This window comes from Muscardinus avellanarius, assembly GCF_963383645.1.
Source record: "Muscardinus avellanarius genome assembly, chromosome: 2".
NCBI classification, from domain to species: Eukaryota; Metazoa; Chordata; class Mammalia; order Rodentia; family Gliridae; genus Muscardinus; species Muscardinus avellanarius.
Window position 1 is genome coordinate 135511537 of NC_137787.1, and position 26193 is coordinate 135537729.

At 34.1% G+C, this 26193-nt stretch overlaps 1 protein-coding gene across 6 annotated transcripts in view; it reads right to left on the minus strand.

The window, feature by feature from the left end:
• Window positions 1-26193, minus strand: part of TRPC4 (transient receptor potential cation channel subfamily C member 4) — a gene marked incomplete at both ends in the record, with an annotated part of 155934 nt that overhangs the window by 58035 nt on the left and 71706 nt on the right. For all 6 annotated transcript variants that reach the window (XM_080719988.1, XM_080719987.1, XM_080719986.1 and 3 more), the window contains one exon: window positions 1371-1707. In XM_080719988.1, coding sequence (XP_080576114.1) covers window positions 1371-1707 — 337 coding nt within the window. The remainder of the gene's footprint in view (window positions 1-1370; window positions 1708-26193) is intronic.

The following is a 26193-nucleotide window of genomic DNA, read 5'->3' on the forward strand; positions in this document are numbered from 1 at the left end:
AAAATCTTTTGGGTAACATATGTAAAACATATAAAATCTTGAAACTATAGACTTTTCTTATTCCCACTATAGTATTTATAATGGTTTCAATAGAAAAGTAGATCTATTTCAGGCTTTTTTTTCTTTTTGGTTTTGGCTTTTTCTCATTTTGTATTCTTTTCAGAAGTTTGGAAGTTAGCCCAAATTTATCTGAGATTGTGAATCATGAGATTTGTCATATTCTCTAATGAGATGGATATGATACAGGTTTTAAATGATCAGCTAAACTGAGACAATGTGATTTCTCAGCAAACTATAATGAAATAAAGAAAATAATAATTAAAAGGTAAGTATTAAGCTGGGCATGGTGGCGCATGCTTGTAATCCCAGCATTTGGGAGGCTGAGACCGGAGGATTGTGGTTTGCGGACAGCCTCAGCTACTTAGTGAGGTCCTCCGCAATTTAGTGAGACCCTGCTTCAAAATAAAGAATAAAAATAGGGCAAGGGGTGTAGTTTGGAGGTTGAATGCTCCTGGGTTCCACCCCCAGACCCGCAAAAAAAAAAAAAGGTATGTATTAGCGAAGCATGGTGGTACACACCTGTAATCTCAGTATTTGGGAGGCTGAAACCAGAGAATCAAAGGTTCAAGGACATAGCAATGTAGTGAGAATCTCAACAACCTAGTGAGACCCTGTTTCAAAACAAAAGATCAAAAGGTTTAGAAGAGTATCTTGATGGTAGAATGCCTCTGGGTTCAATCCCTAGTACCCCTGCCAAATGTAAATATGGTTACATAGCTACAATAACAAGAAAACAATATTGTCACAAGATTGTCACGGTGTTCTGCCTTACTATGATTTGAAGCAGATCTGAAAAAAATCTTTCTATAAGAACAGAGAGATATAGATGTTTAATAGTTTATAATTTCCTATTATTCTAACTATAAAATCATCAAAGATAAAGTTAAATGGATTTATTTCTACTGGTTGCATTTACTTTATATATAGAACCATTACGTCTTCAGGGTGATTTATACTTATATTTTAGAAGATATATTCTTCTATTAAGAAAATTAGAATGATTACATATGGCCAATGAGACATGTTTAAAAGCTAAAAGACAAACAAACCCAGAGAATCATTTGCATGGTCTGAGGGCATTAAAATCTCTAATTCTAAAGCTTAAGGTTACCTTTCATAGCCTGCATTTGGAGCAAGTCCACCACAGCTGTTTAGTTTCAGGGATTTGGGTCTTGAAGCTACCATGGTAAGAACCTATTTTAATCATTCCTACATCCTACACCCCAGACATGAGTGAATATTATTTTCTGAGCAACAATATTCCATGGCAGTAACATGTTTTATTATATTTTCTATAGTAACACATTTACCCAGGACCCACGGTAATATCATCCACTCGACGATGGTTGGTGGTGGACCTTGCCTGTTCAAGTCTGACCTGTCGATGTGCTGAGAGGCAAGCAGCAGCAGGAACAAAAAAGTCAAATAGGAGGCTGTGTGGCAGATAAACTTGATAAATGGCTTTCTGATGAACAGTCCAAGTGGGCTTTTAGGAGCTATCAGGTAGCACACAGAGAAGACAGGAAAAAGAAGTCCTATTATGAAACAAGTCACCATCTTCACTGCCCAGTGTCTTCTCCTCCAGCCTGGGAACTCATCGTACCAGCGAGATGCAAGCAGCTGCTGACAGTTGGGCTGGGCAACAAACTAATGGAAAGAAAAGAAAAAAAGAATAAGAAGACAGGGTTACAGATAATGGCTTCAGTCTATCAGTAAGAACACAGTAATCTTTAAAGACAGAACTTGTGTTTCACTTAAGTTTATATTGAGACAATTGAAGTGTTTAAAGTCATTCTATGAATAAAGCTCTCTTATTGAATGTTTATGTGATATGTGGCATAGTCAGATGTGCTTAGTGAGCAAACGAGGTCAAAATGTGGTGACTACACTTGAGTTATTGAGAATACAGGTAAAATTAAAATGTTAATGTTATTATTTCCTGGTTTAGTTATTTTGGTTATTACACTTGATTTTTATGTTAATAAACTTTTTAAACATTTTCTATAATGAACATGTGTTTCTTTTACCACTACAAAAGTAAATATACCTTTAATTGGGTTAAGTCAATAAGAAAAATACATGTATAAATGTTAGTCATCATATTGAAAATCATTACCTCTGAATTTGGTGGAAATAATTTCCACGTATAATCAATTGTCATGTACAAAACATTTCACAAACATGGTGTTATTTTATCCTGGCAACATGTTTGAGGTGAAAGATGGATTTTAACTACTTTAAGGATGAGGGCAGAAGGTTATTCAAGGTTATAGATCTAATAAATTATAAGATGATTTATACATTTTATCTAAATTTTTTCTTTGTACTACCTTTCTCTTTGGGACTGAGTGTTAAGTATTATATGAGTTAGGAGAAAGTTTTCCAGGTGGAATGTTCTAGAAATGCTTTCCCATAGGGATATTTGTATAGAAGAAAAGAGAAAAGAAAACAATCTAAGGTAAAGCACGATAAGAAATCAATAGCCTCCACTGGTGAAAAAGTGTACAGTGGGTTTATGGACAGCCAGTGAGTAGCTTTAATTGAAGTATAAATTTAAATCTCTTGTAAGGTACTCAAAAAAGTCCTAGTGGCATAAAAATAGACTTAATAAAAAAGAAATCTGAATTTTTGTTCCTTTCCTAGAAATTCCCACCCTTTCCACATCTCAGTTTCCATATTCAATTATTAGCCATTAAAATCTCAGTCTTTTTTGCCGGGCGTGGTGGTGCATGCTTGCAATCCCCACGCTTGGGAGGTGGAGACAGGAGGATCGCGCTGGTTCGAAACCAGCCCTGCTGGCTTAAGAGACCCTGTTTCCAAAAAATAAAAAAGTATAAAATAGGTGTGGAAGTATAGCCCGGAGACAGAAGGGCTTCCAGAAACCCCAGTACCACACACACACACACACACACACACACACACACACACAATCTCAATCTTTTTTACTGGTGCATATTGTAGTCATACATCTTAATGGAGTACAAAATGGCAGAGGCATACGTGCACAAATCACACATTTAGCCTATAGGGATCTCTGTTAATCAAATCTTATCCTGTTTCTTTTTTGATGAAATGAAAGCAAGCAAACAATACTGGTTCCCAGTAAGAATAACCTGACTGAGGCTGAAAGAAGAGATGAGAAGACTGATTAGGAGAGTAGTTCAATAGTTGAGATATTCAAATATGAATGAGACAAATAGTGGCTTATTATGAAATTTTTCTCTTCATCTTGTTTTAAATGCCTACTCATCAAAGAATATATTGATAAGAAATAGAATATAAAAATAGAATATATTTCTCAAGGCTGGCATTAAGAGGGCACTCTTCATTACCTTGTAAGTAATTTATCTGAGTAAATTTTAAGCTCCGTAATTAGGGCTACATTTTATAATACAAAGAATACCTCTTCTTAAGAAACTCCCTGCCAACTTTTTTTCTGGTGAAAGTCAGGTATTTAAAAGACAAAACCAAGTTATTACTGACATATCTACAAATTATGGACAAATGGTAGAGATCCATTAACAAGGTCTGTTGCTTTTAACAGTCTTATTTATCTTTTCCCACATAGTCCTTTACATCATAATATAAACAAATCATAGTGTATCATTTTCTTTCTATTTCTCCATTCTCCAGTGGAAAAGTATTCTAAGTAATATTATAAGTTAGCACAATTTAAAACATGAATAGAAGATAGTTAAAATAAAATGAAGACTATAAGACATAACCAAAAGTTGCTAGGATCTCATTAGTCCACAAATTGAAGAAAGAGGAGACTAAGTACTAAGTAACAGAATTCACACACATAGAAAAATTAAAAATAAAAAGGTATGGAATTTGTTGAACAAAGTCTGGATGATGTCTAAGACACACAAATTCTGACTCTTCTGGCCAAGATCTCATGAAATTACAGGGCATCTTGGCTTTATTTTAGCTCATAGTTTTGGAGGGTTCTGTCCATGATCAGTTGACTCCCTTTCTTTGGGCCTGTGTTGAGGCAGAAGATCATGGTGGAGGTGTTTGGCAACGCAAAAATAGTCACTTGATGGGCAAGAAGCAAAAGAGAGAAAGAGAAAGGGGTCAGAGTCTCCTAAACATTTTTTGGAACATTCCCCTAAAGACTTCTCAGTAGGCCCCAACTCTTAAAGGTTCTACCACCTCCTAAAACAATTATTTGGGGCCAAAATTTTAACACATGGGTCTTTAGAGGATATGCAAGATCTAAACTATAGCACTGAGGCATACATAGACTGAGATAAATTACTAAATTTAAGATGAAAAGTGATAAACGTTTTTTTACAGGATTTTTTAGTTTTTGTTACTGTAGATTAACTCAGTTCAGTTCTCTCTCCCTTTCCCTCTATTCTTCTTTTCCTGTGGATTTTTCTTGTTATTTCTCTTGTTATACTTGGATTATTTGTAATAATACCCCAATTTATTCTAATTGCCTTTAAAGGACACCAAAATGGTCTCCTGCCATTTGACAAGAGTTACAGGTCCAGTCAGCTAAGTCCTCTAAAGAGAGTCCATCATGTTGTCTGAAGCATGCTGAGAAATTATAGCTCCTATCTCCTCTACTCCATCTTTCTATTGCACAATTTGTTCCAGGAAGTACTATCTTCTGAAGCCTTCTGGGTCTTATAGTTCTTGGGAAGGAGAGTTTTTCTTTTTAGACAAAGTATATTTTATTTTAGGTCCTTTTCCTACAGTTGTGGGCTAATTCTAGCACAACTCCTGCCATCACACTAGAATTCACTTTCAAACACTATAAACATTCAAATTCACATCTGTGCCATGCATTTATACAAGATGCAGTGAAAAAACATAAAAATACTTCCTGTCTTCTTTTTTTAATAACCTTTAAAAAGTTTCAAAAGGCTGACATTAATATTATTTATGGAATCACTGAGTCATGAGATTCTAACTACTGAAGACACTCTGACAATTATTGAGTCTAATAAATTTTTACAAATAGAGGTCCAGTACCAGAAAATTTAAAAGAATCACGCAAAATATAAAACTTAGTTAGGTGCTAGAGCACAAGCCAGTAATCCCAGTACTTGGGAGCCTAAGATAAGAGGGTTGCAGGCTGAGGCCAGCCTTGTCAACTGAATGAGACCCTGTCTCAAAATAAAAAATAGGTCTAATGATGTGGCTCAGAGGTAGAATGCCCCTGAGTTTATTTCCCAGTACAAAACAAAACAAAACAAAAACCATAAGGACAACAAATAAAATATGGTGAGAAAGAGGATACTGCTGAAAACAAAAACTGCATAAAAACAAGCAGAGGAATTAAAACATCAATAGGAAGCTGGGTGTGGTGGTGCACACTTGTAATCCTGGTACTTGCAAGGCTGAGACAGGAGAATCACGGGTTTGAGAACAGTTTCAGTAATGCAGAGGGTTTCTCAACAATCTAGTAAGATCTGTTCCAAACCATACAAACACAATAAAAAAAATTAAAAAATAAGGCTAGAGGTATAGCTTGGAGGTAGGATGCCCCTGAGTTCAATCCCTAGTACTTTCCTTGCCCCCCACAAACTAAACAGGATATGGGCAAAGTAAACAAAAACCAGTTTAAAAATAATGCAATTATTTTTTAATTTTTAATGGGAATTGTGAATTGTATGGCTATGAACATAGATATACATGTGTTAGTTCAGTAGTTTGGTTTCCATTCTTTTGGGCAGATACTCAAAAGTGATATTGCTGAATTATAATGGTAAGTTAATTTCCATTCTTTTGAGGATTCTCCATACTGTTTTCCAAAGTGGTTGTTCTCCCTAATATGCTGAAGCTAAGGAGAAAACGAGTCATAGGAGGAACTCTAGACAAAGAAGGAAAAACTATAGATGAGCAAATAATTGCTGAGGGGGATGGAGGGGGAAAGAGGGAAAATCCCTAATGTACAATCACAAACATATCAATCACTAGGCCAAACATGAGGAGGAAGGGGGAGGAAAAGGGGTGGGAACTGGGTAAGGGCTAGTTGAGTGATGTGTGCTTGTATGCCTATACCATCTTGTATTCCATTAAAGTATGACTACAATGCACCAATAAAAATAAATTTAAAAACTATGGATCAGATTTATTTTTTATTTATCTTTTCTTCATCTTCTCAATTTTCTAGAGTTGAAAAGCCCTTTCTTTCTGCTACTTCAAACCCATATTCACTCTATACCTGTCAACAGCCTCTAACTCTTTGGATCTCTTCCTATTTCCTAGGAAGGGCCATGGCTGTGTTCATAATTAAAATAACTCTTCAGGTCTCCCTGAGTATAGTCATACCACATAAATAAGAAGACCTTTTTTACTTCATTGATTAAAGCATAATTTTAGCATGGTCTTTTCTAATTTTACCTAGAAAAGACATTGGCTAGATAAATGAGAGGAAGACCAAGATGTATAAAAACAATATACATCTCTCCTTTGGGAAATCAAACTGTGTTGGAGACTCATAATCTATAACTGGATAAGTTAATATAGATCTTTATATGAAATATTTGTAAAGCAATGTAGAATATAGGAGATACACATGCAATGGCCAGGAAATAATATAAGAAAGCAAGTGGAATTTACTAGTTAATCCTGAAATAGCAGGTCAGATTTGGACAGGTACAGCTTGGTTGGTGATCGTGGTTTGATTTAGATTTAGAGGATATCATGTTGACAACATGAAGATGGAGACAGGGTATTCAGTGGTGCTAGATAACAATTTGTGGTAGATATATTAGAGATAGAGTGTAAAGAGAAATTGCAGCCATGTTTCATGATGTAGGTAAAAAAATGTTTATTGAGGTAATGCTTAGATCTAAGTACTTTCTACTCAAAGTGTGGGCTAAAGCTAGCCATATTTAAGAAATACTGGTTTAAAGAATTTGGTGTCTACTGAAGTTATTTATTGTTCCATTGTATATGACAAACATTTAATGAGTAGTTTAATTCAGTGTGAATATACTTCCCAAATGATTATAAAAACAGTTGATTATGAGACTTATGAATGGATGCATGTGTGTTTGTGAGTGTAGATGTGTAGAAAATTGCTTTAAGCTAAGCCCAACTGTGAATGTTACAAGATCTTGAGTGATAGCGTAGTAATTGCTATCTCGTTCTTCTCAATGGCCTGGTTAAAATTCAGCTTGCTGATGTGTTCAGTTGGTCCCCGAACTTTGCATTTCTCTCAAGTTTACAAGTGTTTCTGATGTTTCTGGTCGAGGGATTTGCTTTTAAGAACTACCACCTTATAGGAAAAGGTTTCTGAGTTATTTGGGACAATCTTACAATTTTTCTAATTTTTATGTCCTTTCACTTTTCCTCATTTAAAGTCAGGCCTTTCACTGAGGTTACAAACAATAAAATATCATCTTGTAAAGGTGCCTTTAAAGGAAATTGCATAGAAGTGACATGTGAAACAAATAGTCTTCGATATACATTAGCTTAGTACCTAATTACAGTCATAAGTACAAAACTCTCAAATGTGATCCTCACCAGGTCACTGAACGATGGTACGGTGTAAAAGACAAACATAAGGTGTGACAGGCAGAGAATATGAGACTTGGTAAATTCACCTTAAATATGAAGAGAGGAATGGACACAGACCAGTGTAAAACAGACAACACTGGACATGAGAAACATGAGTAGATGAAAAAGAGCATGATTGGAAAAGGAGAAAAAAAATGTTTATACCTAATTTCTTCATAGATTAATACCCCACAAGCCATCATCTACCTGCTTCATAACCTTTAGATGATATAATACCTATTATGTCTTATATATTTGAATATGAGAGAGATTAAAATCATACCAGCCTTTTTAAAAGCCCATTGAGATCTAAATCCTAGATCTTTTCTTTGCTTACAGATTGTATAAACTTTGATAAATTATTAAACTCTTAGTATGTTTTTTTCCTGAACTGCAAAATGAGGTTCATAGAAATACTTATAAGACTACTGTATTTTGCTACATTTTAAATATTATAATTATTGCATATATACAGTTTATGCATACAAGGATATTTTTGTGTATGCATATATCCATGAACATACACAACCACAGACTTACAAATATATAATATGTATTCACTTTCTGCATCCAAGAAACATTGCATTTATGCCTATATATGTATACAGTTGGTTCTCTGTATCTACAGTCTCTGCACCTATGGATTCAACTAGTTAGGATTAAAAGTATGAGAAAAACTGCATTTGTACTAAACACATTTAGACTTTTCTTTCTTCTTGTCATTTCTTAAATAATATTGTTTAAAAATTTATCTAGTAGAAATTATATGTAAAATATGGATGGTTTAGAATAAATAGGAGAATACGCATAGGTTACATGCAAACACAAAGTGACTTTATATAAATAGGATACATGAGTATTCACTAATTTTTTTTTGGGGGGGGAGTACCGGGGGTGGAACCCAGAAGCTTTTCTACTTCTGGGCTATACTCTCAGACCTATTTTTATACTTTATTTGAAAACAGGGTCTCATTAAGTTGCTGAGAGCCTTATTAAATAGCTGAGGCTGGCTTTGAACCTGCTGGATCCTCCTGTCTCAGCCTCCCAAGCACTAAGATTACAAATATGTACCACCACACCTGGCTATATTCACTGATTTTTGTATTTTCAGGGGCCCTACAGTTAATCTCCCATAAATGCCCCCAAATTACTATTTTTTACATATTGAAAAACCCAATTTCTTATTAATATAAAAACATATAATGAATTGTTTTACAAATTATTCAAAGAAATTTTTTAAATATCAATAAAATCACTACTAGTTGGCTGATTGAGTTTTTATCAGCTTCACTTAGAGGGAAAACATTAATTAAGATTTAATCAGACCCAAGAAAACATTGGCTAAAATGTATGAGAATAATGAAGAAGACCAATTAATAAACGTTAGATTTTGTCTTTTACAGATTTTTTTTAAATCAACAACCCCTATGCCTCTTTTAGAGTTCAAAGAATCCCTTACCAACACCTAATCATTTTCCTTGAACATGCATAACAAATTTAGATTTCTGGGTTAGGGCTTAAGGAATAGCTCAATGCATGTTATTAATATGCCATGTCTGATTTCTACATCACCAGAAGAGATAACTAAATTACATCTAATAGTATTGGTGAGGTAGGAGCAGGATAATGCCATTCCTGGGCCTAAATTAAAAAAAATGATTGGCTAACTGAGCTTGGTTAGAGAGTGGGACGTAATGGAAAGCTGAAAAGTAAAAAAGAAGGAGGTGATAAACCCCAGATTGGATGTATTAAACTACCGAACTTGACAAGCACACAAAACCCAATTAGGTGATCAAAAGGTTGAGTCAATAGATAATGTTAGCTTTTTGAAAGTCACAAAGGGCAGCTCTTGGCACAAATTCTACATTTATTGTGAAGGGATACATAAAGAGTAGTTTCATACCATTATGAAAATCAGATGAAAAATGTCAAATATTTGTAGGCTGCTGCATAGATGCCTTCTTAGAAGTGAACAGAAGTGTGGAGGCAGAAACTATAGAGTATTGAAGAAACCATCATGTTACAATTGATTCAAGTAGTTGAATAATGGATGAGGGTGGTAGATGGGAAGCAGAGGAAGGTGTGGTCCTGTTCCTGGCTGGCCCAGAGTGGGCTGGTTTCTGAGGAGCTCCTGACATTTTCTCAACAGAGGAGTGGAATACTCAGAAAAGATATTCATTCTTAATCAAAGTTTCCTGGAGAGACTCCTACTGAAGACTGAATTCCACTCTACTATCCTCCAACAAACCAAGAATCGAGAAAGAAAAACATAGACAGATGAGCATAGACATTAGTTGTTCTTGTCAGATAAAGGGTATTGTCACTCTTCTTTTCCTGTACTTATCCATTTTCACCTTATATTCAGACTTATTGTAGTTGAGAAAGCTAAATTGTTTAAGACTTTGTAAAATAGGAGACAAGTTTCATTCTTTGTTTCCAGAATCAAAAGTTGATGTCACAGAATAGAGTTCCTTTTTTACCTTGCTAACTTATACATTAGTAATATAAACACAGGGGTATATTTGTTTCAGATATGTTAATTCCTATAAATAGATGATTTTAACTCTAGTTTTAAGGTCAAGAATAAGGTCATTTCTCTTTATGCTCTCTGATATTCCTTCTCTCCACTAAAGTCCTTTCTGCCTCCTAACAATACTCAGCTGTGCAAACTATCTTGGCTAATTAATTTTCCAGGAAAAATAACATTTTAATTACCATAAATTATAACAGTCAATTGTTAAATCTCTGTTTATATAGGTTGGAATGAAATTAACTTGTCTGTAATGGAGAGAGAAGAAGTTATGTTTTGGTCATAGCAGAGTCCACACAGTAATTGACTCCTTTGAATGTACCATCTTCTCCAGCTTGCTCAGCAACAGAAAGGTCAAGTGACGAGACAATACATTCAGGGGCCAAAAGAAGGAAGCAGTCCCTCATGCCTCCACCGCTCTTTGATATCACTTTTACAAGGTAGGGAAGAATAAGGAGTAAAGTATCTGTTAAAAGAAAGTTATTTTTTTTGGCATCAATTTTATTCTTTCTTGTCTAACCATCACCAAAACCTGCTGATAAAACATGTGCCATTTCTTCCTCCTTGCTGGCCTATCTCTCTAGCCTTTCTGTCATATTGCTAATGTAGATCCTCAATTTATTACAAGAATTATTGAATAATAGACTTCCACCTTTCCTTTTTAAATAATGCAAATTATGTTCCTAAAATGAAGAATGTGTCATTTTCCCTTCCTCATCATCAGTTTCAGGAGTTCTAGTTTCCATGAACACAAGGGTCACTTGTGTACATCCTGATATGTGTATCTTTTGTGAGAGCTTGCTGAGGAAATGCACATCCCAGTGTAGAGGAACAGATCATGAAGCACCAGTGGAGAATGACCTGGTAAACAGGAGTGAACTACTATAGATCAGGAAATCAGTTGCCAACAGCTTGGACCTATAGCCATCGATAGGAATTCTTCAAGGAACTAGAACTGAAACTCAAACAAGAACCATACTGATGATTTTCTGTCTTAAGGTACGATTATCTCGTAGATGTGTAAATTTTTATTTATAAACCATATCAACAAAGAAGACCCAAGATTTTGTTAAAAGGTACTTGCCTGTTGTATCAGTATCTTAAGTGCTGCCATAAACGTTTTCTAAACTAAGTAGGTTAAAATAACATAAATTATTCATGATTCTGAAGGTCCAGAGTCTGAAAGCAAGGTATGGGCAGTGCCACCTTCTGCTCAGATCCTGGGTGGTCTCCTCCTTGTCTCTTCCTGCTGTCTGGTGGGCAGCTTTCAATTCCTGGCATTCCTTGTCTGCCAGATGCATCATTCCAGTCTCTGCCTCCATTACCACATGCCACCCTCCCTGTGTGCCTCACTGGGCGTCATCTATCTCCCTTCTTCACATAGAGACTCTGGTTCTACTGGAGCAAGGGCCCATCCTCCTCTTTTCTGACTTAATCATCACTAGTTTCCTCTGCATTCATCCTATTTGATCCCATTTCCAAATAAGGTCACATTCTCAGATGCTAGGGGTTAGAATGTTAGCTTACCTCTTTGGCAGACACAGTTTGAACCATAATATCCATAATTACACACTTTTCTAGTAGTTACCTGGATTTGCTTCTAAGTTTATATTAAAATTACTACTTTCACATGGTTCAAATACATTTCAAATACATACATAATATTTTAAACCCCACTAAATCTTTTTATATTATTTTAAGAGATATGAATGTTAGTCCAAATGCCTGTTCTGCATGAACTGAAGAAATACTACAGCAGTAGATTGTGGTCATAGGTTTCTGTCTCCTACTTCATGTTTAATCCCCCACATCCTCATTCTACCTTACTTTTATAATTTTCTTATTCTGTCACAAGGATTGAACATAAATGACGACGGATAAGAAGGAAGAGATTAAAGTGTCAATAACATGACATGAAGAGACTATAATGTAGTAAATTATCCATATCAAGCAATTTTAAGATTGAAAAAAGTCATTTCCCTAAAACTATCTCCTATATTTGTCTGTGGCTAATCTTCCTAAGGGATTTTTAGTAACATGTATTTTAATTGACATCACATTACTTAAACAAGAATCAAACAAGTAATCCCTTGTCACTTAAAAAAGAGAGTATTTTATTCAATGAAATGAGAAGAAATAATACTTTGGTAGCTACAAAAATGGCTTATTCTAGTCCCATATTGTACTTCTAACGAAGTACTCCAAGGATACAGGGAGCAGTATTGATTCATATTTTAATGGCATTTCAGTAGTCATATATAGTAGGGATCTTCAATGTCAACATAGACACACAGACACACACACATACTCATACACACACACTCACACACACACACACACACACACACACACACACACACACCAAAAATAACCACAAAACTTTGACAACTATAGTTTTGCCTGGCTTAATAATATTATTTTCTTTTTCTTTTTATATTACTAGGGGATTCCACTCAGCTAAGTTGCTGAGGGTCTTGCTAAGTTTCTAAGGCTGGCTCTGAACCTGTGATTCTTCTGTCTCAGCCTTTCATGTACTGGTATTAGAGTGAGTTCATAATATTCCTCAATAATAAATTTTCCACAGATGTTTTTCTATTAGAAAATTACTACTTTAAAGTTATACAGATACACAAAACAGAATAAGTACATAGTTTATTTTAAATATATTGCATTTGTATTTGTATATATTGTATCTATTACTGGCATAACATCTATCAAGATGAATCATAAACTTTTATCCATTCTCTTATGGCTAAGTTAAGATTTATAGACTCCCTGGCAACTAAATCTATATTGTGAGCCAGGTTTGGTGGTGTATAACCTTTAATACCTGTATTTGGAAGGCTGAGACAGGAGGATCACAGGTACAAGGACAGCCTCAACAATGTAGTGAGACACTTAGCAATATATTAAGACCCTGTTTTAAAAAACAAAAAATAGAAAGAGCTGGGGGTGCAGCTTGGAGATAAAATGATTTTGGGTTCTACACAAGTACTACACACAAAATAAAAATAAATAAGTATATTGTGACCGAGCACAGTGGTGCACACGCCTGCAATTCAGGTACTTGAGAGTCAGAGACAGGAGGATCACAGGTTCTAGGCCAGTACATGGTAACTTAGCAAGACCCTGCTTCAAAATGAAAACTAAAACGGGCTGGAAGTGTAGCCCAGAGGTAGAACAATCCACACACACACAAAAACTGTATTGTGAAACATAACTTCTTTTTGGCCATGTATTATTAAACCATACAAACACAATAACAAGAAAACAAATGCTGATTTAAAAAATGAGCCCAAGATTTGCACAGACACAATAAAAAATATGTAGAGGGCAAATAAACACATGAAAATATGTTCAACATCCTTAGACATTATGGAGAAGAAAACAAAACTCATAATGTAATATCCGTACATACTTAAAAGCTAAAATTTAAAAGGAGTAACCATAATCCCCTCACATCATGATGGGAATTCGGAAAAACTGAATTTTCATATACTGCTTAACAAAATGTAAATGGTTCTTTCTATTAAGACCAAAAAATTGTTTGAGTTTTTTTTTTTTGTTTTAATTAAATGTACACCTCCTAAAGATATAGCTATTCTAGCCCTAGTCATGTATCCCAAAGTAAGGAACCATATGCCTAAACAAAGACTTGAATACAGATCTCATAGTAGTTCCATTTGTAATAGCCCCAAACTGAAGCAACCCACATTCCCACTGACCCATAAATGGGGAGGTAAAAGTAGCCTGTCCATACAATGAAGATCACTCACCAATGATGAGGAATAGAAGACTGTTGACAAATAGAGGACTGTTGACATACATGAAAAATAATTATGCTGAAATGAAAGTAGTCAGAGGGGAGAAAAGAACACAGATTGTACAATCCTATTTATATAAGCCCTAGCAAAATGCAAACTAATCTATGAGGACAAAAATGAGATCTCAGTTTGCAGGCTGATGGGGTGCAAAAGAACAAAAGAAAACTTGCAAGAATGTTGAGTTTGTTCACTATTTTAATTGTGGTAAGGTTTTTATAAGTATACATACCCATATTACAAACAGTTTCAAATGTCTAACCTAAATATGGTGTTCATCATTATGTCAAGTCAATGTCAAAGCTATCAAAAATAAGTCTGTTTCATTATAGGGGCCACAACACCTTGAAGATAATGGACCTGAAATCCATGACAAATCTTTTTTTTTTTTTTTTTTTTTTTTTTTTTTTTTTTTTTTTTTTTTGCAAGGGCATTGTACCTCCAAGCTACATCCTCAGCCCTATTTTTTTTTTTTTTTATTCTTTATTTTGAAATAGGGTCTCATTGAGTTGCAGGGCACAATCCTCCTGTCTCACCTCCCAAATGCTGGTATTAAAAGTGTGGGCCACCACTCTTGGCTCCCCATTACAAATCTTAATCAACCTCTTACTTCCTCTTGTATCCTTTTCCTTATTTCACTTCAATATCGCTCCTTAGTTCCTCTAATGTTGATATATCGTCATAATATAATATCAGGTATTATTTTAGGTCTAAGCTGAGTATGTTTTCTGGCCAAGTCTATTACCTTCTAAATTCTTTTCCTTCTAACTTATACTCTAAACTGCTGAGATGGTGAGTTTGATTATTTAGCAGAATATCTTTCCCAGCTGGAGACTTAGGTTTATACAAGGCATTGGAGACTTTCTGCTCTTTTACTGCCATCTCCCTTCACCCCAGGCTTGCATATTTATACTTCAAATGCAGATTCCTCAGAGCACAGTAACCAGACCCTTTTTTTTTTAAACCATAGATTTACATATGCTGATACTTTTGCCTGGAATCATCAAGTCACCTTTTCTCATTGTGAATTCTTCTTGATCTTTGAACACAGCTTCTAATTCCCCTGGTCACTCCTAGAGTCAGTTTCATTTTCTTAGGGCTATTTTATACCTTAAACATACATATCTAATTATACCTAACCCCTAAATTTGCTGTATTTTAAGTATGATTGCATCTTTGCTTTTCTCAGCAATGGAACTCAGCATTATCCCTCAAGAACTACTTATATTAGATGGAATGGCCAGATTATGAAATGAAAGAATTCATACAAGATTAAAGCAGTACAATTCACAAAAGCCCAAGTATGGAAAGTAGGTGTCTATCAACAAATGAATGGATAATGAAAATGTGGTATATACACACAATGGAATTTTACTCAGCTATAGAGAACAACAAAATCATGTAATTTTTAGGAAAGTGAATGGGACTTGAGAATACAATGCTAAATGAGATCAGCAAGTCTCAGAAAGTCAAGGGTTAAATATTTTCTTTCATATGTGGAAGCTAGAGAAAAAATAGACAACAAAAGATACTTTAGATAAATTAAGAGAGCAACCAGTAGAATAAATGAAGGGGAAAGAAAGAGTAGTGGGGAGGGAAAAGGGAAACTGATGAAAGAAACGATACAATGTATGCAGTGCCCATATATGAAGGTATCCCTATCAACGTCACTATTATATATGGGGCGGGTTGAGTAGCAGGGTGGGACCTGGAAGGAATCACACCAAGACCAGTGTGTGTATCTGTCAGTATGACTTTGAATTACAGTGTAGTAATAAAAGCATAAAAAATTATAGCTAGCTTACTCATTACAACCCTCCATTTGCACATAAGAAATCACAAAACATGGTGACTATTAGAAATTTGAGTCCCAGGGCAGAAGGAACTGTGCTACTCCATCTTGAGCTCTTCTTGTCATTCCATCTCTACTTTGGTCTGATTTTTTGATGTATGCGAAGTGAGGAGGGAGGAGGAAGAATGACCAGTCATCTGGTCCTTACTTTCTCTGCCCTAATATAGGGATTATACTTTTTAGTTCAAGTAGACAACTACCATACCTGCTAGTAAATAGTTAAAATCTTAACATTATTAAAGGTATCATAGTTATATGAAATCAATCTCTCTCTCTCTCTCTCTCTCTCTCTCTCTCTCTCTCTCTCTCTCTCTGACCTAGATTCCCAGTAGAAATAAATGAAAGCTATGAGAAACTTTATAAATGCTCAAGAATTTCTTGGAAAATTCTTCTCTCTAGTGGTAGAAAAAAAAAAGTCCATTTGATAGCAAGCAGAATCTATCTGCTTCATATCATGCAGACATATTATTGCCAACTGTGAGTCACTATTTAACCACCTCCAAACATTTATAATGCAATTTTCGGTGCATCATATGTATGAGAAATGTAGTCAAAATATTTACTTATATTTCTGTCAGGATAATGTCACTTTACTGAAAACATTGTTGAAAGCTGAAGACGGTTTGAACTTTGTTTTTCTTTTTACTAAATTCAGTAAGAACATGGTACATATTCTGGAAACTTTTGTAGGTATCTCATTTACTTAAAATAGACAATTAAATAGTCACAATAGGGAGTATTTTCAGACCTACTGCTAGAGTATAAAAAGAGTGAGTAGTGGTTTATAAAATATATATATTATTTAAAGTAAAAGTTCTAACTTTCAGAAAAGCATTTAGTTAGTCAAAAGTAAAAAAAAAAAAATCCTGAAGAGTAGCAAATAAACTTTTGTTTTCTTTATTCAAATAAGTAAACAACATCTAAGTAATAGCAATATTCTCAGCAGGCTAAAGGAGGAAATCTCATTTAAACAGGGGCTAGGTAAACGTTGGAACTGGATTTTCTTGAGACTGACATATTCTTGCTATTTTGTTTTTATCACAGTATTTTTCCACTATGGCTGTACAAGTTAATCTTTCCAAGGAGGAAAAGTCCACCTCCAACTGGAACTAAGTTCAAAATAAAATTTTTCATTTCAGGATGGTGTGGAGGCAGAAACACACTGGGTAGGAACAGGAAGAATCCCATTTGAGGTAGTTTTTCACAATGTCATGTAATAATGACCTTAAAAACAGATCAATTGGATGTTTAAAGATTGAGAGTAACTTCTGAGTTGAAGATTTAGAACATTCACTTATGCCTAAGAGATGGTTAACCTCTGCTACCAAATCATGTCAGCATCCAGATTTCTGCTAATACCCAGACTTGAAGGAAATTAAAAAAACATAATAAAGATCTGTCAATTACACTAGAAAAGTATAAAATAAGATTAAAATACCAAGAGTCCTGTCATTGTAAGATGTTTAATGATATTGTTGTTGATAATAAATCATCATTGTAGAATTACAAATCAAATTGGGAAGAGAAAATTAAATAAATAAAGGATGATCCATTGCATTTTTTTCATAATTTGTCTTTCTTCCCTCCATATATACAATCTAAACTCCAGTAATCTCTTGTCCCAAACTTTTCCTCCTCACCATTCCAAAGGAGAAGCCCATAATATCTTCTCTGGCCAGCTCTCATTCTGGTAAAGTCTCTCTGAATCCCCCTTTACAGTGGTGAGTTTTTTCCACATTTGTGTGTTTTATAGCATCACTTTTATAACATTGCAGTTAACTATGTGCATATTTGTCTCTGCATATCACCATACTAATCTGGTATCACTTATCTATATATATCTATAATTTCTTCCAGGATTTCTGAAACAAAGAAGATTTTTGAGATGTTTTTAGTATAAATGTTTAATTATATCAATGACAATAGAAAGACATACAACTTTCTGCTATCAAGATTTTGAAGAGTTTATTTTTTACTTTAATATTTCTGTGCACCATAGAAGAGGTTGACATTAAACATGGGGCTGAAGGCAAAGGAAAGAAACACATGTGATCAGCTATTTTTTCTTTTCTTTTTTTTTTTTTTTTTTGGTGGTACTGGGGTTCCTGGAAACCCTTCTACCTCTGGGCTACACTCCCAGACCTATTTTTTATATTTTTATTTGGAAACAGGGTCTCCTAAGCCAGCACGGCTGCCTTCGAACCTGTGCGATCCTCCTGTCTCCGCCTCCCAAGGGCAGGGATTAGAAGCGTGCTCCACCACGCCCGGCCAGCTATTTTTTCTAAGAGAAGCAAAAGATGTATGAAACATTTTATATATGTGTATATATACATACATAGTATATGTATATTATGTATATATTACTGGTTTTACTACTGTATACGAAGCACTAGGAAGACTAGTTTTCAGTAAGTAAACATGACTATAATATAGGAAGAAACTATTTGCCTTAATCCTGTTTCAAATTAATTTTTGTACTGGATTATTAGGCGTCTATACTCCAGGTATGTACAAATATTGAAAGGGAAGTCACTGATACACAGCTAATGCATACGACTTTAACTATCAACACAGTAAGTGTTGGTGGCAACTGTGTTTTAGTATAAAGTATTTAAAAAAATAGTCAAAAATGAACAAAATTTTATTTTTGGTGCCTGGACGTTAGTTTCAGAAAGAGATGTGTGTTTATACTTTTTTGGTTTTGAAAGGGTTTCACTACCTCCACCCCACAGATAAAATATAGTACTTCATACAATTTTCTAATTACTTTTCAGGATGGCAAAACAAATTTTGCAGCTTTGATATATAAATTACTGGTTTCCACATTAAAAGACTCAGCTTAGAAATATGAATTATTAGATGATCACTTTCTAGCTAAGTGCACTAGTAAATATATACTTTTTAATTGCTAAATACTTATCTCTTCTCCTGTTAGAAAAGCTTTATCTTAAGATTGATTTCTTTTTTCCTCTTTTTAAAAAAAATTTTATTGGTACATTATAATTTTACATCTTAATTTGGTACAAGAGGCATACATGCACATCACTCATTTAGACCTTCCCAAATTCCCACCCATTACCTCCCCCTCCTTCCTTCTTATGTTTGGCTTAGTGATTGACTTTGATATGTTTGTGAATGTACATTATGTACATTGGAGAATTTCCCTCATCCCCTTCCCATCCCCCGTAGTTAGGTCCTATTTGCTCATCTATGGTTTCTTCTTAGTCTAGAGTTCCTTCTATGACCCATTCCCTCCCTAGCTTCTGCATATTAAGGAAACCATCTGATTTACTGATTTCTTTATGGGTACTTAATATCTCATATCTAGGTCATGGATTTTCAATTAGAAAAATTTACAAAGCAAATAAAGAAATAATTTTGTAAATAAAGATATAGTACTTTTATATAAAAGTTAATTTATCAAGAGGTATAATTCTAAAGATTGAATTTGTGGTTAAACATTTCCCTTATACCAGGAAAAATTTTATTTTGTACTCTAAAATGAGATGTGAAACTATAATACACAAATAAAAGTGTAAATATAATAAACCATAAGAAAAATTTAAAAAAAATATAAAAATAAAAATAATCTTAAAGTACAGAAAGACCCCAAAATTTTCTGTTTTCACCATAAGAATTTTCAAGTAATTTTTTCAATATTCTAAAAGGTCATGCTAAATCTGTTTGAATAAAATAGTACTACATATCTTTTGTTAAAATATTTGTGTTTTCACATTCAAAGTTTATTATCACTGCCCACTTCATAAGCTTCATTTTGTTTACCTTGTAAATCCACAAATAAAGATAATATGCCACATTAATTATTTCAATATCATAGTAAATGGAGGATCATAGTAACAGTGATTTCAAACAAAATCTTTTAGCAGTATATGGTAACATTTATGGTGTAAGCAATAATAGTACTTTTAGAACTGTTAAGGATTACACAGATGATGTTGAAAAAAAACAAATCATAATATTATTCAATTTGAAGTAATTGATTAGTTAGTTATGAAATGAACAATGCCTTATTATAGTTTTATAATTCCTAAATTTTATCAATTTTAAAGTTTTTTATTCTCCTTTAATAAGTTTCCCCTTGAATAAGTTTTCCATAATAATTGGATCACTGTAATGTAGTAAGTCAGTTAAGTCTGATTATTTTTATTCATAATTCAAAGCATGCCTATTTCTGTAATTTATAACAATCATACTTAAGAAATTGGTAATTTGTGAAGAGATTAAAGCTGAGTAATTTTCTATATTTCTTTACAGAAACTTCACTTGGCTTGCTTATCTTAGCCAATAAAGTGTAGCTACTTAATTTCCTCAATATATGGAGATACTGCTCCAAGAAACAAACTGTGGGCCATATTCATAATTTTGAATTTATAAATAGACAATTATTAAAAGGAAAAAGAACTGCTTTATTAACCTTAACAGGTTTTCTTTAACCTTTCTAAAATCTCTTTTTATAATATATTTACAATTGAAATACATTGATCCTTTAATTTTCTTATGTTCCCTTTTACTTTTATCTGTTCATATTTTACTACGGAGCCTTTAAAATCTGGTGTATATTTTACACTCAGGACATACCAGCTTGGAAAAATGCCTTTCAAGTGCATAAATATCTCATATAGCCAGTGGCTACTACATTTTACAACATACCTTGAGTGTTTTTCAAATCATAGAATTATGGATAGGTTCTAAAATTTCAAAGGAAATCTCTAAGAGGAAATCTCTAAGCACTGAATGCAGACAAAAGTAATTCTGATGTTTCAGCAGCTATTAATAAAAGATCCATTATAGAGGAAAATTATTGTACCTGTTTCCCTGGCTGCCTTTCCCTTCAAAGGTTGACAAGCAGGTAGTTAATTGTATTTAATGATCCCCACTCTTCTCTCCACCCTTCAGTGCTAAATAGTGCAAGGCATTTGTATGCCACTCTCTCCTTTAGAGTGTCCTATCTTTAGAGTCCTAAAAGGAAATGAATAAATAGAGGTCTGAAATTTTTCAGAAGTGTCCAATCACAGACTTCTGTTGACAGGATGTTCTTTGGAGGAAGATAACCCTGCTGGCAATGTTACCTATTCCCATGCATTTTCAATTACCAGTCAACCAATAAGCAGTTAGAGATGTTGATGGTTCTTCTTTTGAAACATAAACAGCACTGGTGTAGTTCAGTCTATCAGTCAGTGACATCTTTGCATAAAATGTTTTTGAATGGAAAATCAAGATTATTTTCTCATTACTAAGATTATCTTTATGAGTGTGGGAGAGCTGTTCAGTTTGAAATTGGAAACATTTTATTAGAGGGATAGCCTGAAAGGAATTCTACCAAGGGGGCTTTGAAGAACCTAGTGTCCTGGAAGAGGCATGGGTAGAGAAGGGTGAGAGGCTGAAATGTATGGAAGGGGGTAGAGATATAATCTGCATAATAGCAAAGATCGCAAATGCCAGGGACCTCAAAATTGCAAAAACACCATTTATTATTTATTTGCCTTTATGCCACAGAAGAGAAAAATACACAAGGTTTTGTTATGGTTAAACATAGAACGTGTCCTGAAGAACTCAAGTATTAGTGTTCAAGGTTGATGTGATTAAATCATGAGGGTTTTAAACTCAACAGTGGATAAATTCATTGTAGTGAATTGGCTGGGTGCTAACCTAGGCAAGAGGGGCATGGCATGAGAAGGTGGGCTCCTAGGGGTGTGATTTTAGGACTGTGCTTTTATCTTTGAATGCTCTTACCTTACTTGCTTGTTTGCTCTCCCTCTCTTGCTTCCAGCTTCAGTGATGTGAGATCAAGCCTTATTCTCTCCCTCTTTCTCTGCTTCCTACTGTCATGTCCAGAGTTCCACAAACCCAGTCTCATATAGACTGAACCCTGAAATCTCCAGAATTATGAGAAAAGAAATTTTCTTTCCTTTGCATTGTGTGGTCAGTCTAAGAATGCCTTGCATAAAGAGGTCATAGGTAATGCATAGTCAGAAAAGAGTAAGTGTACAAAGGCATATATGAATCAATGATTTAAAAGTAATGAGATTCTTATTTCTTCTCTCCTAAAATAGTTCATAGGTCTTAAAAAATTTCAGATTTCTCATGTGTAAAGAGAGATGGAAGCATTTTTTATGATTAAGTTGTGATGTGTTTACTTTTTCTGGCATCTTAGCCTGCATATATCTGGCAGGTATAGCATGAACTACCTCATATTACCAAGCTGAGAGTAACATGCCATTTGTGGGCTAGATACACATTTCTCCTATGCAAATATACAGATCTATAAGGAAGTCAGCAAAATAATCTTAGCTTAGGATGAATGGCAGTAAATGGATAAAAGAATCTTTTGTTTTACAGAGAAAATAAGGGATATTTTATGACAAATACAATTTTCAGAGCCAGAAAGACTTGTCTTTAAAACACATATTGTAAAAAAGCTGCCTTTTTCTGTTTCAAAATAAAGAATAAAAAATAGGGCTAGGAGTGTCACTTGAAGGTAGAATGCCTGTGGATTCTATCCCCAATACTGCAAAAAAAAAAGCTGCCTTTTAATTTTTTGAATATTAAAATGAGACAATTATGAAGTGCTTATCACAGTACCAGGTGCAAACATGTTATTTGTTTCTTAATCTTCTTCCCCCATCTTAATGCACAGACCTGAACTGAATATTATATAGCTCAGAGCAATTTTAAGACATTTCTATATGTTTTTGCAACTCTATAGTGAGAAAGTGGGCTCACTGAATTCAGTCATATGTTGTATTTTCTGAGAATCACATCTGATCTCCTAAAAAGATATTAAGCACTAGATCCTAACATCATCTGCCACTTGGTCAAAAAAGAGACTTTGAAAATCAGTCAGTCGAAATCTGATCTTGGTCTTTATACCGAATTGGCATATACAGAAAATTATCCATCACATTTCTTCTGTGACTTTACATTGAGGTGTGTGTTTCTGGCAAGGAACTATTCCTGTCAACCTATGACAGATACAGCAAAGTAACTTAGAGAGACCATGGGGATGTGTCTCAGTGGCCCACCCCATCTCGAGAGTTAAAGCATGCCACAGTCCTTCTTACTTCTTTATATATAGGCTTTTTCATGTGTTTCTTAAGAGACTGCAGGCTTAATAAACATTTGCTAGAATTAAATATGTTGCTTTTGTATGTTTGGCTGTATTTTTGCAGACTGAGAGGAAAATGTATTTTTTTCTTCACATCAAAGCACATCAAAGGAAAAGAATAAATGTTGTATAAACATAGCTATTTTTTTTCTAGGACAGTCTTCTCTCTGGTTGACTTTCCGTGTAATTTCTTAGATTGGGTAATGCTTGGGCTATACTTTACCCTAAAAAGATTCTAAGTATTAAAGCATATGAAAATTTCAAGTGAGAAAATAAACTAGTTAATTAAAAACAGATAAATTCTGCAGGAAGGAGAAAAAGAACCTGAAAAAATGTAAATAGGTGAATATCATGGATTAAATTATGTCTTCCTCTATGTCTCTATCTTACTACTAGGAGGGTAAAGTAAAACCTCTTATTATAAATTTAAACTTACAGATGTAGATATGACTTTGTGTTATGGATAGATGTAGAATGTCTGCTGAAGAGCACAGGTATTAATGTTAAGAGTTGATGCAATCAAGTCACGAGGGTTGTAATCTCATCAGCATGTACATCCATTGTTAATGGATTTACTGGGCAGTAACCTAGGTTAGGGGAATCTGGCTGGAGATGGTGGGTCCCTGGGTGTGTACTTAGGGATTGTGCTTTTGTTTTTGAATCCCCTTCCTTGCTCTTGCTCTCTGGCTTCCAGGATGTGAGAGCAGAGCCTTATTCTCTCTATATATTTCTTTCTTTCTGGTTTTCACCTCCATGTCCTAAGCTCTACAGAACAAGGTTTTACATGGACTGAAACCAAAAATCTCCCAAAACTATGAGCAAATAAATCTCCCTTTCTTTAATTTTGTGGTCAGTTAATTTGGTTTATATCAATGAGAATGTTGACTGGTACATTGTCAGTTATAACATTACAAATAAATGATCCTTAAAAGTTCTCATTAAAATCCACATTTTCTATTTCATACTGATATGTCATGATAGCTCATGAAAAGTTCACTGGCTTTAAGTTACTAGCTAAATTTCATATAAATAACTTTTAAAAGTTGAGTTATTCTCTTTCAAATAAAGTTCAATTCTGAACCTGCATAGTGCCTGTAGTCAGGAAGTGGTTAATCCTGTGTATACATGTAACTTATGAGTTGGTAGTGATGAAATATTAACATTGATTCTTAAATATTTTTGACAGAAAATGTCAGATAAACAGATCTAAAAAAAAACAGTCTCTCTACTTAAGAGCTATTTTTAATCTTTATAAGTCTCAGCAAGGATGGTATTTTTAAACTAGGAAGCTGGAAAAATTATTTTTAAATTGTGAGTTTATTTTCCTCATAGCTGTTTCTCTTGGGTACATCTAGGTTTTGTAACAGGTTTTTTTTTTTTCTGGGTTGATATAGATTAACAGAAAATTCTGGCAGAGAGAATGGTGTAATATCCCTATAGTTTGGATGCATATTTATACCCACACTCTCTAATCTGAAAAATGATAGTGGTATAATAACATATGTGCTTAAAAACAAAAACATGAGAACTGAGGCTGCCTAAGAGAAAATAACTTATTTTCATTACAATATTTAATATTTAAAACACTTTTCATGGAAATCTAAGATGCAAAAATCAAAATAGTTTAAAAAAATTTATAAGAATGTATTTGTTGTCACTGAATTTGCTTAATTTGGAGATTTAAGAATTTATACTTTAGCTTTTCATATAAAGTGAACAGCTAATAGATGGCAGTTTTGGGAAATAGTTTTTAAAACTACTGAAACAGAACAGAGCATTATTAAAATAAAATAGAATACTATTTGTTTTAGAAAATCATGGTATTTGAATCAATCTATCTATCTATCTATCTATCCTTTTTTTTTTTTTTTGCGGGTCTGGGGATGGAACTCAGGGTCATTCGACCTCCAAGCTACAACCCCTGCCCTATTTTCTATTCTTTTCTTTGAAACAGGGTCTCACTAAGTTGTAGAGGGCCTCACTAAGTAGCTGAGGCTGTCTGCGAACTGAGATCCTCTGGTCTCAGTCTCCCGAATGCTGGGATAACAAGTGTGCACCACCATGCCCAACTTAATCTACATTTTTAAGTGCTATGAATTCTGTATCATACCATATTAAAAGATACTGAAATAATGCATATTTAAAATGCATGTAATAACAAAATTCAAGCTGTCATTAATGAAAACAGTCATAAGTACTTAAATTTTCTAAACATATAATTAGTACTCTAGAAAAAAGAATGACATCCTCTGTTTTATTGTTTCATTTTAATAATTTTTATTGTTAAAATGATGTTAATATTTGGAGTTATTTTTCAATAACATCATTTCAGTCAAAAGAGGAAGATGGGAAAACTGTAGCATGTTCATTTAGATTAATTCAAGGACTATATCCTCATCATCTGCCAAAGTCTCAGAAGTTTCTAGGCACTATAGATTTGACAACAAACAAAAGAGGAAAAACAGTCTTGGTATAGTTTACATTCTAATAAAAAGAGGTAAGGCAAGAAAATAAATCAAACTAAACCCACACATAACATATAATGTGTTATATAGTCAATAATATAGTAAGAACTGTGAGTACAAGCCTGGAGGGCACTGTTAGGACTTTGGCTATACTCAGGGTGAAATTGAAAATCATTATAAAGTTTTAGTAATAGAACTGTAAATATGACACATGCTTCACTCTGGAGTCAGAGACACCAACCAAAAGCTTTTATGAAGATAAATACAACAGGAGTTGTTTATTGGCCATTAGGCACAATGGAGATAAAATCCTCAAGCATGACTCCCATGTTTGTGATCTTGACATCTAATGAGTTATCAACGTAGGTTTCATTTCAGAAGCAACATAGACTTCATTTTAGAAGCTAACATAAGAGTATATTTTGTAGATATAGATGTTGGTTTGTAGAAAACAGGATGTTTTGAGATAGGGGCCTAGAACATATACAGAATAGGAGTCTGAGATTAAATTAGAATTCAGGTGAAAAGTATATCCTGCCAGTTTCTTTTTCAGTTTGATATTGCTGAAAAAATTTCTTATGGATCATTATGATTGTAGTTGTAGACAGGGTCTTTACAGAGGCAAGTGAGTTAAAAGGAAGTAGAGAAGCAAGACAGTATGAAAACACACAGCAGAGAGTCACCTATAAGCTAAGGAAAGGGGTCTCAGAAAACAAAACCCACCCTGTCTACAACTTGATCTCAGAATTCTGGCCTCCAAAACTGTTAGAAAATATTTTTCTGTTATTTAAGATGCTCAGTGTATGGTATCATGTTATAGA